The 17,110-nt window shown below is 41.0% G+C and overlaps 1 protein-coding gene and 1 long non-coding RNA gene across 10 annotated transcripts in view; one reads left to right on the top strand and one right to left on the bottom strand.

Annotated features, from left to right (window-relative positions):
- ANO5 (anoctamin 5) overlaps positions 1–17,110 on the top strand; it is a 282,489-nt gene that overhangs the window by 94,689 nt on the left and 170,690 nt on the right. For 5 of the 9 annotated variants that reach the window (XM_086959497.1, XM_086959501.1, XM_086959499.1 and 2 more), the window contains one exon: positions 7,228–7,275. The exons of the other annotated variants lie outside the window; for them this stretch is intronic. In XM_086959497.1, the coding sequence (XP_086815623.1) occupies positions 7,228–7,275 (48 nt within the window). The remainder of the gene's footprint in view (positions 1–7,227; positions 7,276–17,110) is intronic. 9 annotated transcript variants of the gene reach the window in all.
- LOC147729202 (uncharacterized) lies at positions 6,941–13,764 on the bottom strand. The gene is made up of 3 exons (XR_015309186.1): positions 11,141–13,764; positions 9,315–10,715; positions 6,941–9,239 (listed from the first exon to the last, which is right to left on the bottom strand). It is a non-coding gene; the product is annotated as an uncharacterized LOC147729202 (long non-coding RNA).

The following is a 17,110-nucleotide window of genomic DNA, read 5'->3' as shown; positions in this document are numbered from 1 at the left end:
AAAGTCTGGTTCACCCATTTTCTCAACAGATTTCCATTTTCGCCAGAAATGGGTTATCTTTCTGTGCAAAGCAAGAACAGTCTTCTTGCTTGTGCAATGCTATCTTTCCATAAAACATTTTTTTTTTTTAAGTTTGAAGTTTATTAAGGCATAAAGAAGAAAAGACAGTGCATGAAGAAACAATCAGCAGTTATAGAAACAAAAAATCACTTACGACAGAATGGTATTGATCCAAGAAATAATGTGAAGTAAAAACATTGGAAGTTAAAATTAGGATGCATTAATAATTTTACATATACTAAGATAAAACAAGTCACGGTGGTTTTTGAACTTCAACAGTACGTGGTGGAGGATTGGGAGATGGCCTGGCAATTCTAGATAAATATTCGGTGAGGGGAAGCCATAGAAGGTCGCGTTTAATTGCAAGAGAAATAGGGGAGACAAAATTGGTGTCTAGACGGTGATTGAAACAAACCGCATTCCACCATGCAGAAAAAGAAACATCTTTGGCCTGTTTCCAATGTGATGTAATGTGATGGAAAGCAATGGCTATCAGGAGATCAAGTAGTTTGTGTTTATGGTGGGGTCCAGAAAGATCAGGGGAAAGGGAGCCTAGGAAAACATGAAGGAATGTCAAGGGGAGAGTGAGATTAAAGAGTTTTTGTATTTGAGACCAAACTAAATGCCAGAAATGAAGAATGGGAGGACATTCAAAGAGCATATGTTTCAAGTCAGCCAGTGGGCAGGGACAGGACCAACAGGTGGGAAAAGTGTCTGGAGAGAAAGAGGATAAGGTTGCGGGGGTGTATAGCGTACGGTTATATAGAAAAAATAAGGTTTGCGTAGTATTGGCTGCTCTAGATGTACTTTGAATTTTAGACCAAATTTTATCCCAAACATAGGAGGCCAATTTTGAGACAAATCATCCTCCCAAGCCAACTCAATTTTAGATTTAGTACGCTCAATAGATGTTTGAAGGGATTTATAAAGAAAAGATGCAGAAGGGGATTGGTCAAGAGCATTTGAGATGGAAAGGTGAAGTGTAGGAATAGTGTTGGTGGCAGGGAGAGAGGAAAGATATTGAGTAAGGGAGGGAAGTAGAGATAAGTATTGTTTGCGGGAAGAGGAGGGTAACGAGAATTGGGTTTGGAGTAGGTGGAATGGGATAGGACAAGAGTCAGTAACAAGTTGAGAAACCCATTTTAAACCACGGGAATGCCAGGATTTCCAATAGATTGAACGATTTCGAATTTTAATGAGTTTATTATGCCAAATGGGTTGGGTAGAAGTAGAAGATGCAGAAGGGTAAGTGGATATTAAGTATGGTTGAAGAAGAGAACGTGAGTGGGAGATGATGGGAGAACGGAGAGAGGTGACGTTAGAGGAGAAGGAGAGAACTTCATTGAATTCATAAGGGTGAAGGAAAGATGATTCGAGTGTGAGCCAAAGTGGAGGATAATACGGAAGATCCGAAGAAATCCAACGTAAGGCTTGTTTTAAAGAGAAGGCATTATGATAAGATTGAAAATTAGGAAATTTAACTCCACCCAGAGATTTTTCCTTCTTTAAAGCAGAGAGGGCTATTCTGGATTTCTTGTTTTTCCATAAAAACTTCAATAAAATAGAATCTATTGATTTGAAATGATGATTGGGGATACGAATGGGAATCATAGAAATAGTGTATAGAACCAAAGGAGCTAGCATCATTTTTATGGAGTCCAGGCGACCCCACCAGGAAAGAAAGAGAGGGTTCCAGCGGTTGATGGAAGAAGTGAGCTTAGTGGAAAGGGATTCAAAGTTAAATTTGAGGGTGTCATAGAAACGAGGGGCAAACCAAACCCCTAGATATTTAATCTTAGAGGGTTGCCAGGAGAATCCAGAGGAGTCGAATAGATGCTTTAGACAAAGGGAATTCAGGGGTAGTATTTCACATTTGTCCGTGTTAAGTCTGTACCCAGAGACATTAGAAAAAGCGGAGACTTGGTTTAGGAAGGAAGGAAGGGTTATTTGAGGGTCTGAGCAGTAAAATAAAATATCGTCAGCGTATACCGATAATTTTATTTGTTGTTGTTGGGAACCATATTGAAAACCGGAAATATTTTCGTCGCGTCTAATTTTGGTTAAAAAGGGTTCTAAAGCCAAAATAAACAAAAGGGGAGATAGAGGACAACCTTGACGAACTCCTCTTTGGAGGGGGAAATAATCAGAAGTGATGCCGTTAGCAAAAATAGAAGCATGGGGACTAGAGTAAAGTAGAGAGATAAGGGAAATGAATTTAGGTGGGAAACCGAACCAACGAAGAGCTTGGAACATAAAATCCCAGCCTATTCTATCAAAAGCCTTCTCGGCATCGAGAGAAATGGTGGCTAATGGGGAAGTAAGAGAAGAGGCTCTACTCAAAATGTTAAAGAAAACACGAGAATTATCTGATGACAAACGACCTTTAACGAAACCAGATTGTTCCGGACCGATAAGGTCTGGTAGTAGAGGGTCTAATCTAAGAGCTATAATTTTGGCAAAAATTTTATAATCTGTATTGACCAGGGAGATCGGGCGATAATTTTTACATAAAGTATGATCTTTGTCTGGTTTGGGTATTAAGCAGATTAATGCTTCTTGGAAGGTCCCCCGAGAGGAACCAGAATCAACAAAGGACTGAAATAACAGGAAAAGTTTAGGGAGGAGAAGGGAAGAGAAATGATTATAGAATTCAATGGTGAAACCGTCTGGTCCAGGGGCTTTTCCTTTACGTAGGATTGAGACGGCATGAGAGATTTCAGAGGGGGAAATATCTAAATTCAGCGTTTGAAAATCTACATGTGAAGATTGCGGGGAAGGAATATCTCGAAAATAAGCAAGAAGATCATCAGGATCAGGGATAGATTCAGGAGTGTATAGAGTTTGGTAGAAAGAGACAAATTGAGCTAATATATCTTTATCTTTGAAGAGGGAAATACCAGTTGGACCTTGTAACGATTCGATCTTTGTTTTCTCTTTGCGTATTTTAAGATAATTAGCTAGAAGCTTGCCCATTTTGTTTTGTCCTCCATAATAACGGGAATTACACTTAAGGAGAGAGTTTGATGCTGCGTTAGTGGTAAATTTATTGAACTCAATTTTGGCTGAAATAAGGTCGCGAAGAGAGGATTCAGAGGAAGAGTTATAGTATGTATATTCAAGTTTCTTTATTTTATCCAATAATTGAGTTGATTTGGTGATTGATTGTTTTTTCTTTTGGGAAACAAAGTCAATGATAAAACCTCTAGCAGTTGCTTTGAAGGAATCCCACACCGTGACAAAGGAAGATCCAGGGAGATGATTTAGTGTAAAGAATTCAGAAGTGAAAGCTGTAAATTTAGTGGAGAATATGGGATCTAGGAGTAAAGAGTTATTAAATCTCCAACGCCCTGAATGAGGAGAGAAGGGAATAAGGTCAATGTCAACAAAAACGGGGGCATGATCTGAGATTAAAATGGAACCGATGTCTGAATGAGTGGCTAATTGTGCTAAGGGTTTGCTAAGGAAAAGGTAATCAATTCGAGATTGGGAGTGATGGGTGGGGGAATAGAACGTGTATTCTTTAAGGTCAGGGTTACATAGTCTCCAAATGTCTACTAAAGCATAATTTCGAATAGAAGTAATAAACTGGGAGTGCAAATGTAAGGCGGTTGTATGACCTCGAAGAACATTTTTAAACCAAAATGTGGAAAACATTTGCTTTAGAAAATGGTTCATTATATTACTGATCTATTGGAATAAAGTCTTTTATATCACAACATTTTGAGTTTGTTATTCTGAGGCTCTAACCCTCCTGTTCTAACCAGCAGCGTAATGGTGCTGAAATTCTGTCAATTATTACCCTTCAGCTTGACTTCAGGCAATTATTTAAATTCTGTGTCGTAAGGCATTGTGACACGACATATGGCTCATGCTACAAAGTATTGGGTGTGTGTCAGAAAAGCCTGTTTTAAAAGGATGTAGTACTCCTGTTGGGAGCATCCAAGAGACTAAATACTCATCCAGTATTAGGGAGTTATGATTTAAGAACATGCTCACATTACTCTTTAATGCGACACAGAGTGATACCAATTTGGACTGCTAGAAGATCGGTTTCCAACAGAACGTAAAGGGATTGGTCCATCCTGGCAGAATCTACAGTTGGAAAACTTTGGCGCCACAGTTGCATCATGAGCGCTAATACTGGTGCATAGCCATTCATTAGTGATTTGAAACCGGTTTCTTGTGTTTTATACCAATTTTCTCTTGACATGAGCTTTATTGAAATCAGTTTTGGAACTAAAGTTACTCTGGTTGTCCACCGTGGCTGGGGATATGATTTAGACTAAGCCTGTCTTGACTCGTGCTCAGTCCAGAGAATAGTATGAATTTGGTTGTCAAATTGAACTTCTGTGTCACCTGGAAGAGTTGCTGATGTCTATTAACACTTCTCTCTTAATGAGTTTGGACTGATTTTACAGGCATGCCCCTGGTACTTACCTCCTCCGGGATCGGGATTCTTGTATCTTAAACATCTGGTATAATCATCATACAAACACCACGTTGGTCGAATGGATCTTGGTTAGTCAACGAGGAGAGTGTTTAAGGACCTATCATTTACATTAATTTCCATAGACTGTATAGACCAATTCAGGCTTCACAAGGAAACAACAAGGAAAATTGAAGTGAGTTAAGAGGGATTTATGAACAAATTAGTCCAAACCAGATCATTTGTTCATTAGGAATCTCAAAATCTAGACATTTTTACTGATTTTGACATTTTTGTGAAATAGAACAATGGTAAGAATAAAAAAAAGTTGAAGAATATACATCAAGTGTGTTCCACGAAGGAAAATCCCCATTCGAAATTAAGGAAAGTTAAATTGAAAAAGGCATTTGGTTCAATAAAATGATGTTAGCTTCAGGAAACCAAATGAAGGTTTTTGATGAGAGAACTGGAATACGTAGGCATGGAGCCTTATCACTCAGGCACTGGAGATTAGCAGAGGTGAGGGATTTTCTCATTGAAAGTCTGTGAGCATATCTGTAATACACAACGTGTGCTTAAGATAGTAAGCTGGGAATCCTCCTGTAGTCTAGGGAACACACACTAATATGATTCAACAAAGCATTAATTGCTACAGTTCAGTTTGTTCCCACTTTTGCGAACCAGTCCCTTTCTTCCAAGATCTGTGAGCAGGTTAACTCCCATATTTCTCAGGCTGTGACAATCGTGCAAACATGACGACATCCTTGAGTTGTTACATTTGACAGAATCTTCTTATTCAGACAGCTATTCCCACTGCTCGCCATATTGCCATCTTCCTCTCCTCTCGATGAGAACCTCACTATCGGTTGTCTAATATAGCCTTACTGGCTATTAAAGGCCCACTGCAGCGTTAAAGGCCTGAGCTGAAAGCGAGTGACTTTAACAAGGCAGCAGGACTTTAATAGCTGGTATAGCCCTGCTAGGAAGGGCTATAAGGCTATTAGAACATCTGCAACTAGAGGGCAGAATGTTCTAACAAATTATACAAAGGCTTCAGGGAGCGCTAGGGGATTGCAATCCCCTCAGGCTCCCTGAAGCCTTTTGTTTACAGCCACAAAGAAGCATTGGAATATTGGAGCTCCGGGCTCATACCGGCCATTATAAGCCTGGAGCTACTCCATTGTTTTCAATGGAGCTTCCAACATTACAATGTTCTAATACATAACAAATTCACTTGCTAACAGATGTCTTCTGGAAAATGCACCATCTGCAGTGAAAATAAAAAGAAAACCATCTTGTGCAAAACAACTGTGTAAATATGTGAGAAGGCCTCTTAGCCATAAATATATAGTCAACTTTCAAAATGGCATTAATATTAGGCTAACACAATTAATTACCACGTTTTCTTATAATAGCTAGGTATGGTTACCACAATTATGTGGTAGATGTCCACACGTTATTAAAAGCGGTAAATTAAATTCTAATAAACACGTTTCATCTGCAAAAGGAAAAAAAAATACTATCAGTCCAAATTCATAATCACAAGTACCTTGTGATAATACATCATCAGATCTGTGCAATTATCAGTTAAATCCTAAGAAATGGGGAATAACTGGCCTTCCTGGATTTGCTAGGCAGTAGCCCAAATATTTTCTCTTTTGCTTGGGGTCTTCTGCATACATTTGCCCTCTCCTCCAAACGGGTGGTAAATGTGTGTGGTGGGGACTGATGTAAGGCGTGTAGTGAAGGGAGGGGCAGGTGAAGGTGCATGTACAAAGGGGAGTAGGAAAGCTGGCAGGGTGGAGCATTAGATGCTCTCGGTTGTCTTGTTTGAGTGTTGGACAGGGCAGGGGAAATGGGTCTGGGCTATAATGCAGCTGTTTCTACCCGCAATTTCACTGGCTGGATTTTACAGCTGGAGAAAGGTTTGCTCGTCCGGCTGCCAGTGAATCTGGTTGCAGGAACAAGAGAATACGCATAATTGTTTGAAGCTGAAATATTTTAATCTAAAGCCAGCTCATGAATTGCTCTGTTAGTGACCTGGACCCCCCCAGCATACATCTGACCTGTAAAAGAGGTGTCATGAAACATAGGTAGCAGGCCTTAATTTGCCCAGGCAGCCACCCATTCACGGCAGGTCTGGCTGCAACCATTGACTAAACTGCATGTCTTCCCCCATCCACATCACCTGTCTATGCGTCCACATATACTGTAGTTGCTGAAGTTTAAGCACATGCGGTAATAATATAATCCTAGCATGACATTGTAACAAAAAAAGCCTATTTGGTGAAATAAATTCGAATTTAACAAATGAAATGCATTATACACTACATTGCACATCTGGGTGCCCCTGGAATGATGAGACCAATGAGGCCCTGATAGTAAACATTGCACATCATAGCTACACTGTTTTCTTTGACCCATTGATGCAGGTATTGTATATGGTGTTTACCAGGCCAATATATCAGATTATGATGTTTGGATTTATATTGTTTTTTTTCCCTATCTTTTGACTAGTGGTGATGTAATAAGCCGGGGGTGTTTCAAAGTGAGTGTTGTGTTTTAGGGACCCTTTGATTGCAAATCTAACTACCAACATTTCACAGCTTAAAGTGCCATGTTCATCTACATTTGCTAAAATAACGTCATTAATTGTTGTAAGTTGAATTCATTTGAGCACCTCCTGCTTACTTTGCATCCTCACTAACCCCGTTATATTTTTCCCATGATGCCACTGGCAGGGAATAAGCAGCACTGAAAGTACCTTTCTCATCTCCAACCTGCAAGTGGTAAGCACTAAGTGTTAGTCTCTGTGAGCCTCTAACTGCATGTTTGAGTGTGTTTAATGCACGCCAAATTATTTCAAGGAAACTTTTCCATGTTCTGAAACTCTTTAAACTTTTTTTAGAGCACCCCAGAACTAATATTTCTTTGCTCATGGGGGTATTTTTTAGGTAAGCTGTCCTCCCCGAGTTCTCCACTAAACCACAGCTATCGTGTACTAATCTACAAAGCATTACAAACTCATAAAAGGTCCAACTTGTCGAAATATTGTCCACCTGGCCATACAGAATTTTGGACTTCAAACCATAAACCTTCTAGATCTCATAAAGCTTTGGATCCACTTACTGGGTGATAATTGATATGTTAATATAAGTAGAAGAGAATCACCAAGTTTTTCGTTGTGCGTTTAACAACAATTAATTTATAAAAATCATAATTGAAAAAGCATACAAATTCGTTTCAGTAAAAAAAATTGGGGGTAATTAAATGATTGTCCTCCAGAATCTACACGTTCAATTACAAAACAGAACTGGAAAGTTTTAGATTTATTTGGCGGTGTATTGGTGACTGACGCTGAGGTGTGGGCATAGTGTGTGGCATAGTGGTGTTGATGTTAGCTAGTTTGTCTTTCGTTTAGTATAGGGCATGTAAAATTGCAACCTGCAGTTCTTGTACTACCAAGTGCACTTAAATAGATAATCTCAGTCTGAGGGTAATGCTGTCACGCACCTGAAATCCTTTCTTATACTTCTGTGCTTTGACCTTACGTGGCAGTAACCAAATGTCTCGTTTGTATCGGATGTACATATTCACAACATTTTTTGTTTTTGCGTTACATCTCCATTCACACAGAGCCAAACAATCCTTATTCTCCCTTACAAACAAGAATTGCAGGTTGTAGAAACAAAATCCGTTAACCAAACTAACATTTTCATACTAACTTATTAACTTTCAGCATAACTGGCTTTCTAATATTGTTTTCAGATGACAGAGTAACTTCTGTTTTTTATGCAACTCATGCTCTCATACTTTTATGTTTGGTGGTGGTTGAATTTCAGAAATGTATGAATTATGCACAAATGGTTTTCCATCATTTTCTTGTAATGAGTGCAAAACTGAAATACCAATGGCCTGGCCAAATGTCCTAACCGCCAAGTCACAAAAAGAATGTGCATATTGTTTACCATAATTTTAAATATTGCCTGTAATTTCCATTGTGCCCCATGTTCTTTTAGGTTGTGATGAAAAAGGCGTCTATCATAAAAGGTCTCAGAATTCTGTGCATAATGAAAATTAATTGGGCAGGTCTTTATTTTTTACCTCCTACAATTATCTATGTGCACTGGGATGGTGGTCCGCAAGGGGCAGCAGAGCACATACCTATGGTTTGTTTCCAAAAGGGGGAAACTTTTTTTTCTTTTCTTAACAGGTCATGTTTCCTAAAAATACAGGTGCTGCTTTAAAAATATGCTACCTGTGCATGAAAACATCTAAATACATCAGGCAGTGATCTGGACCACTGCCTATGCTCTACTGAAGGCCACCGACCACTCCCCTTTATGAACAAGTTATCTACATTTAGGAGTTGGTAACCTTTTAATAGTTTGCAACCACAACTGTTATTACAACCCATTAATCCATCTCATTACGAATCACAAATACAAAGAAACTCCCTTTGTAATTGTGAGTCGCAAACTCCCATTTATGATTCAGAAAGTCTTCTAAATCGCGAAAAGGGTCTAGTACATTGAAAACCCGTATTTTTTTTAAAGTTATGCAGTCACAAATCCTGTGATTTATTTGCAAGTTGCTGGCTTTGTAAGTACAAAATAGTTTGCACAAATGAACTTCTTTTGCGCGATGAATATTGATTATCAGGGCTACAATTATAGATCTCAGATTACTCCTAAATATTTTGATTTGCTGCTTTCTTATATATTAAGTGATGTAGCAAACCACATTCCCCACCCTTCCTCAAGCGACTTGAGACCCTCTGGGTATGTAGCGCACTATATAAATTATCTGACTTGACTTGACATTCTACCTTTTTTTTCTTACTTCAAATAATTCGTCAACATGGGTTTTTTCTATGGGACAAGAGTTAAATAGATGTTGAGAAGCCTCTTTTTTTAATTACATCATTTGGATTGGAGTCGGAGTTCAATTAATCTATTATTAAACAATGGAATTGACCTATATTTTAGAGAACTATGAATGGGATAATCAAAAGCTCAGTCCATATCTTTGTTGTAAGAAATTAAAATGAATACCTACAATTTTGAGAATGTAACTAATAAACACTGAGTTAGGTAATAATAGTTTAGGTGATTAAACATTCATTAAAATAAGAGTAAACGCACACTTGTGATAGATACTTCTAACTGCTGGTTCCTCACCTTGTTAAAACCACCCACTTGGGTCTGTCCTGCTCTGGAAGTGATTGCCACAATATTGTGCAATCTCCACGTGTCAATGTCTCTTCCTTTCTCACAGCGCCTTTCAACAAGTTTCAACATCTGCAAGGATTGTAACAAGCAGATGTCAGTGGCTGATCCTAATGAGGTTTGTATCTGGAGTCTGCGCTCCTCACATGACTCTACAACAGTGATTTAAATGACCTCCGATGAACCCAAAGGCCTCCTGGGGCTTCAAGGTCAAACCCTACATCACAGTGCACCACAGGAAAGCTCAGAAGGCCCGGTGCTGCTCTAAGGTCGAGAATGCAGATGTGTTATCTGTCCCAAGGCAGCCACCCACCTCCATCCCGTACTGCACCTCCATTTTTTAGGTAAGGTGAAGTAGATGAAACATAAGAAGGTGAAATCTGGCTTCCCTTTGTCCAGCCACTCTTATTAGGAGACCTAATGCAGAATTTGGGTACCTCTAAGTCTCAGTCCCCCACTTTGAAAATGATACCCATGTTTGCAGGGGTGTAGCTGGGTCAGAAAGATTATGAGGGATGTGAGCTTCAATCACTCCAGCATGTCATAGCAAAGTATATACACGACACACAGGGCATGGGGGAGTGTATGGGGCGGTGGAAAGGGAGAGCAGTGCTGATTGTTGGGGGTACCTAAACACAATTTTTGTAAAATACCAACATGTTATTAAAAGTTCCTGTGGCCATCCGTGATGCCACAACAGATTACAGCTTTCAAGGAGGCTATGTTGCAGATATGTGGTACCCTCTAGATACCTTTGGTGTACCTTAGAACCTTCTATTTGAGTTGACCTGCAGTACGGCTACTGCCAACAGTTTCTTCCCTGATTCCGTCTGCCTTTCAATCCTGTTGCGTATTCTGTCCCCACTCTGTGGCAGACGCCTGCTCCTACTCCCAAGGTGGCGCCAAGACCTGTACTTGTTCCTCGTGCGTTGATGCTGGCAGTGAGGCCACTGACGCTAGGGGAAGAGACCATAGTCCTCTTAGAAACAAATCCATCACAACTATTTCTATTTTCTATTTAAAAATATTTATAGAGCGCACGTACACCAGCGGTTTCATGGCGCTATACTGACAGATGGCTAAACCTGGGGGGAGAAGCTGGGGGAGTTAGTTAAAACATTTTGCAAAAAGATGAGCCTTAAGCTGTTTCCGGAACAGTAGGTACGAGGTAGAGGCTCTGAGCTCCAAAGGCAGTGAGTTCCAGAACATCGGGGCGAGTGTCGCGAACTTGGAGCCTCCCCATTTCTTCCTCCGGAACCGTGGGACCGTGAGAAGTGATTGGGTAGAGGACCGCAGTTCCCTAGTGGGAACATAGGGAATAATTTCGGATGAAATGAAAGCCGGGGCCGTGCCCAGTCGAGCCTGAAAAGTGATAGAGGCAAGCTTGAACTGGACACGGGCACAGACCGGGAGCCAGTGGAGGGACCTTGAAGTTATTCCCACCTTAACCACTTTTCCACTCCCACTCTGATTCTGATATATTTGCATTGCACTATAGATTCACAGTTCTGGAACCACAAGATGACAACCTATTTCTAGACCTTCAAGAGGCTAATGGCCCTGGTATCCTGCTTGATACAGGCCTAGCATCTCCACCTGGCCTCTCTGCAGATGAAAATTCCTCATTTGTGACGGTGATACGAAGGGCAGCAGAAGTGCTCGACCTTCAGTTCCCCTTAATGGAGGTAGAAACCAATGTACTTAAAGATGCGCTGCAGCCAGAGCAGACCACCCCAGAACCACTCCTCCCTTTTTCATGAGACATTGACAGACCTGCTTCTGGGCACCTGGCAAAGCCAGGATCTTGACCTCCTGTCAACCTCCAAATAGCCAGGAGAAACAGACCAGCTCCAGTGGGCCCATTCGTTTCTACTGTAGCACCTGACAATGTGTAATTGATTGAGTTGGATAACATTATCGTGGTAAGTTTGAACCGCAAAATTGAGGGGACAGATATAGACACAGTATTATTGCCCACTAGCATGACGACTCATGCGTGCCCCTCCCAAGGTCTTCTTCACTGCTGTGGACCTTTCTCAATTTGGAATATGTTTCTCTTTTTTTTATTTTGTTGTCATCAGTGGTTAATTTGTCTTTGAAAACTACGGAGTACTCACCTCCTGTTAATCTCCTCCTTCTCACCTAAATCCATTAAGAATGGTAGCATTTTTTATTTTCTTATCTCTAATCTCTAATATGGGATAGTGTTGAAAATGGGTGGGTATTTAAGATTTGTGTTTGCACTTTAAGGTGTCTCCGCCCATTGTGATGTAGTACTTTTGTTAGTGATATAATTTGACTTAAAAATAGATTTTACCTGCTTTAGTCTAGTAACTTTGTATTTTGCAACCCAAAACCTTTGATACATGCAATATGGTTTCCATTAATAAATTTAGCAGTATGCTAACATGAGTACCTAAAGTCTTTTATTTCTAGCCCGCCATATACTTATTACACTTACATTTCTATTTGCACCCCCACTCTTCTGCATTGTAAACCAAGATGTTCAACTTGTAACCCACTTTTCTCCTTCTGTTGAGTGAAGCATGACTATACAACAGTAACACTAACTACTAAGTGTCAGTTAAATGTTACAGCATTGCTTGGAATGCACTACTGTGAGAATGTTTGAACCCCTATGGTGAACCCCATGCATTATAATTTTTTTTGTGTTTCACAGAGAGCGCGAAAATTTGATCTATTCCTGAGTCGGCGTCTTGGGGTAAACTAGTGTTGCTGTGTAGTTTTGTCTAATAGGGTTTCTGTTATTTTTATGATGGGGCTTGAGGTCAAGAGAAACAGAATCTTGGCGATAATGCCTTAGTTAATCCATGTTATATATTATAATGATCTAATTCCATATGTGATGTATTATATTTGGATCAACTAAAAATAATGCACTCACTTATAGCTGAAGCGTCATGGTTTTATTTACTTTAGGGAAATAAATCGCTGTTCCGATATCGAGCCCTAATCAAAATATATCAGAATAAACCTCACCTTTGGATAAATGCTAATACTATTTCTTCTTTGCAAAGCTATGGACTTTTAATTTGATGTTTGGAACTGTATGTACATAAAAGAATCCTTCTAAGAAATGAACTTGACTTAATTCACCTTTTACAAAGAGTAACACTTAGCACAATAAAACCTTAATCACTCACTGAGGCTAAAGTAAAACCTATATAGCGATTTTCGTAAATTTCCCATTGACCAATACAAACCAGATAAATGGCTGGGCTATATTAAAAACAAGCGATACCTACATTAAAGTCACGGAGGCAAACTGCAGTGAATGGAAATTCAAGGTTGCAAAATATCAGTGTTAATTCAATATTTATCTTTGTTACTTTCGTATAAATGGTAAATAAATGATTATCACAATTAAGAGGAACTAATGACGCAAAGAGAAAAACAATCACAACACAGATAAAAATTGAAGTTATATTTAAGTTCTACAGCAAGTATAAATTACATAATTGCTCTTTGTGGGGATCACTCCAAATACACGAGCTACTCATTGCTATTTATACCTCAAAATAAAAATTAATTTGCGTTTCAAAGATTTCAATTTACAGCAGCTGTCAGAAAACTAATCCCATAGTGTTAAATTGAATGTCTGACAAATTGCTAAATATGATCCTGTGTCATGCAGATTTAAAAATAAATAAATAAATTACTTCATTCATTTTGAGGGTAGCCAGCATTATCCCTGAAGTTGGTTTTGATAGAAAGATCCGGGAATGGGGTGCTGCAAACACTTTTTTCAATACAGTGACTTTACCAGCTCCTCTGTGATAATCAGTCTGGATCTAGGCTGCATAATTGGCCTTAACCTTCATTAAATTAGCTTTTCTCCTTGCTATATGTTATACAACCAGTCATCTTTGTTTCTCTTTGTCTTGTCTGCCATGTATGACACCAAGGAGAAAATTTGGCCTCATGGCTAGAGCGGTTGACTTCGAAGCTGGGGAAGCGGTTTCGAGTTTCGGCAGGGACGCTCAACATCCTTTGATTCTGGGCAAATCACTTAATCTGTCTGTGCCCAACAAAAATAAATGTGTCCGTCTGTAACGCAACTGGATCGCATGTAAATACACCATGAGTCACTCTAGACTCGCACATGAGAGCTGAAACAAATTACATGTTTCAGAAAAATGAAGAATACTTGCATTTAATAAGCGAGTACTTCGGAGAAAGTGGTCACTACTGAAGAACATTAGTCATGGTCCTGCCTCACAGAGCAAATGAAAGACTGACTTTTGTCAATGTAAATGTAGGTATACTTATATAGCGCAACCTGTCACCACAAAGGGCATCCTGGCGCTTGCCTAGGGAACCCGTCCTGGTATTCTCCTGTGAGAAGCCCCGACAGGGTGTCCACAGGGTGAAAGTCAGGCATCCCGCCGCGAGGGGCCGTTGTGGAGATTAAGCAAGCTATTGCCCAGAGTCGCAGAGTGTGAACCCGTGAGTCGAGGAGGCACCGGGACGAGAATTATCGAGTCCGTGGAGTTTTTAGCCCAAGACCCGCCGGGGCGGGGAATTGAACCCTGGTCCAGGACCGATCTCAGATTCCGGGTCTGCCGCCTCTAACCCCTGAGCCACACTTCTTTAAACAAACAAAGCTAATTTAACTGCTACGTAAATTTTAGCTCTCTGGAAAAAAAATAAGGCATTCAGTGTTCTATAAAAGCCTCATAAATAAATGGCTACAAAGTTGTTTAAAATGCTATACAGAAGGCAGTTAATACATAATTAAAAAACAATGATTTGTGGTTCTGTTCCAACTGCTTGTCCTCTGTGCCCTTGTGCATACTAAGCAAGTTTGCCAATGCTGCTAGTTTTAGACCGAAGTATTATCATATAGCTATGTCATTGGAAAAAAAGGTACTTTTCAAATAAAAGGAAAATCTTTTGCTGCACAATTTGATACATAGCCGGGGATAATCTGAGTAGCTGCTATCTGGATCAACCTTTTCAGCATCAACCCATCCCCACTGTAAAATCATATTTTGAAACCGAGAGTTTAGCATAGGAAATTGTATTTATCCGGAGATCCTTAGATGCATCACATTAGCTCATGCCCGCTATCATCCATTTGAATGCGGTCTGTAGGTTTAACCATACTAACCTCATACTTCATATTTTTCAGTAGTATAAATTAAAGCAGAACATTGCACCAGTAATCTAGAGAAAACTATTCACTGAGTTTTGCCAGCCCAAGTGTTCTGTTAGAAGACACGCATCATGTACTGGCCCAATGCCACTGCTGTCCAATCAGACAAGTCAAACCACCTCTTTATTATGCCTTGCTTCATTTTGATCAGCTGTCTGCTTCCCTTCTACATCACCATACCTGTTTTTTAGAGTTTGCTTGCTTGCCTGTATTGTGTGACTCCATCAGGTTCCTTGACTATCTCCACCTGAGCTTTGTTCTCCTAATTTCTCTTGACACCTCAACACTTTTTACCCGAACTTCACTACAACCTTCTTCATCTGTTCGCTAAAGTGGCATTTAAATATATCTTCTCATTCTTTGTGAGCCCAAAGCTTCTCCTCCTCCCGGTCCCTGATGGCCGCCATCATTTTCTCCATAGGAATTCTTGATCATTAGCCTGACCTGACCAACCTCTCACTTAGCTGGCCTAACGCCATGCCTCAAATTCTGTCCTCCACTCCCCACCTACTCTGTGCCTCCATCTTGACCCTTGCAACATGTTTCCGTATTTCCACCTCACATTACATCACACTACATGCCTGCCTTTCTCCACAAGCATCATGGTGTTAGGCTCCCTCCTATCCCACTGCCTACCACCCACGCCCACATCTTTTTTCACCCCAGAAGCTACTTACTCCGCGCCCTGACTCAGTTGCTTATGCCCCACATGCTGCTCCTCCTACCTTTTGATGCCTCCCAGTGGCCCTCTAGCCCACCCATCCATTTGGCTGTTCTCCATTGCTGCAGTGTAGAGAGTGGACAAAATCTGAAAAGTAGGCAGACGTTCTGAGTCCTGAAAACCTTACTGTGCTCCTCAAGTCCCTCTCTTTGTCAGTGAAATTGTTTCAGGGGGACAATCATGCTAAAGGAGTGTGGTGCTCTGAGCGAGTTGTCTCTGCCTTCAAACGTGAGACTTTGGGACCGTGCTACCCCGTCTGCAGTAAAGATGTCATCAAAGTTCCTTGTGAATCTATGTATGTGTGGCCTCAGTGTCTGCAGGAAGTGAAATACTGTCTGCTGCCACCATGTGTAGCCTCAGTGTCTGCAGGTAGTGACTTACTGCCTACTGCCACCATGTGTAGCCTCAGTGTCTGGCGAAAGTGACTTGCTGCTTGCTGCCACCATGTAACATTCTGCCTGCTGCCACTATGTGTGGCCTCAGTGTCTGGCGGAAGTGACTTGCTGCCTGCTGCCACCATGTGTGGCCTCAGTGAACGTGGAAAGTGACTTACTGTCACCATGTGACACCTCGGAGTCTGCGGGAAGTGAATTGCTGCTTGCTGCCACCATGTAACATGCTGCCTGCTGCCACCATGTGTGGCCTCATTGTCCGTAGAAAGTTAAATACTGTCTGCTGCCACCATGTGTAGCCTCAGTGTCTGGCGGAAGTGACTTGCTGCCTGCTACCACCATGTAACATGCTGCCTGCTGCCACCATGTGTGGCCTCGGTGACCGTGGGAAGTTAAATACTGTGTGCTGCCACCATGTTTGGCCTCGGTGTCTGTGGAAAGTGACTTACTGTCACCATGTGTGGCCTGGGTGTCTGCGGGAAGTGAATTGCTGCTTGCTGCCACCATGTAACATGCTGCCTGCTACCACCATGTGTGACCTCGTTGTCCGTGGGAAGTGAAAAACTGCCTGCTGCCACCATGTGTGGCCTCAGTGTCTGCAGGAAGAGACTTACTGTTACCATGTGTGGCCTCCTTGTCAGCAGGAATTGACTTGCTGCTTGCTAACACCATGTGTGGCCTCAGCCTCTGCGGGAAGTAAATTAATGTGTGTTGCCACCTAAAATGTTAGAGGTAGAGCGGGTGAGGAGCCCTATTGTGGGGTTAGTATATTAAAGTACTTTTGCCTATTCTTAGGACCTTGTTGCTTCTGCACAAATGTAAAAGTAGGAAAGAGAAGGTGCCCAACGTCTTACGATTCTACAGTCTTCCCTGGAACCCTACTTGCCCCTGCTTGGCACATGAGTGTACCTTCGATGTTCCAGGTTGTGGGTTTCCACGTCTTCCACAATCCCTCTCACTTCTTGCAGTATACATGGCTTTCTATCTGAAAAATGCATTGCATACAGCCAGGTTCTGAAACTGGGATGGTGCAGTGAGCTAAAAAACGGTGTTGGATTAAGCCCTGATCTCTTGATTGGGTGAGAGTATTCTGCTTAATTCAGAAAC

The sequence above is a fragment of the Lissotriton vulgaris genome, chromosome 2_2 (genome assembly GCF_964263255.1).
Source record: "Lissotriton vulgaris chromosome 2_2, aLisVul1.2, whole genome shotgun sequence".
Classification (NCBI taxonomy): domain Eukaryota; kingdom Metazoa; phylum Chordata; class Amphibia; order Caudata; family Salamandridae; genus Lissotriton; species Lissotriton vulgaris.
Note: the sequence above shows the minus strand (reverse complement) of the source record. Positions and strands in the feature narration are given on the sequence as shown.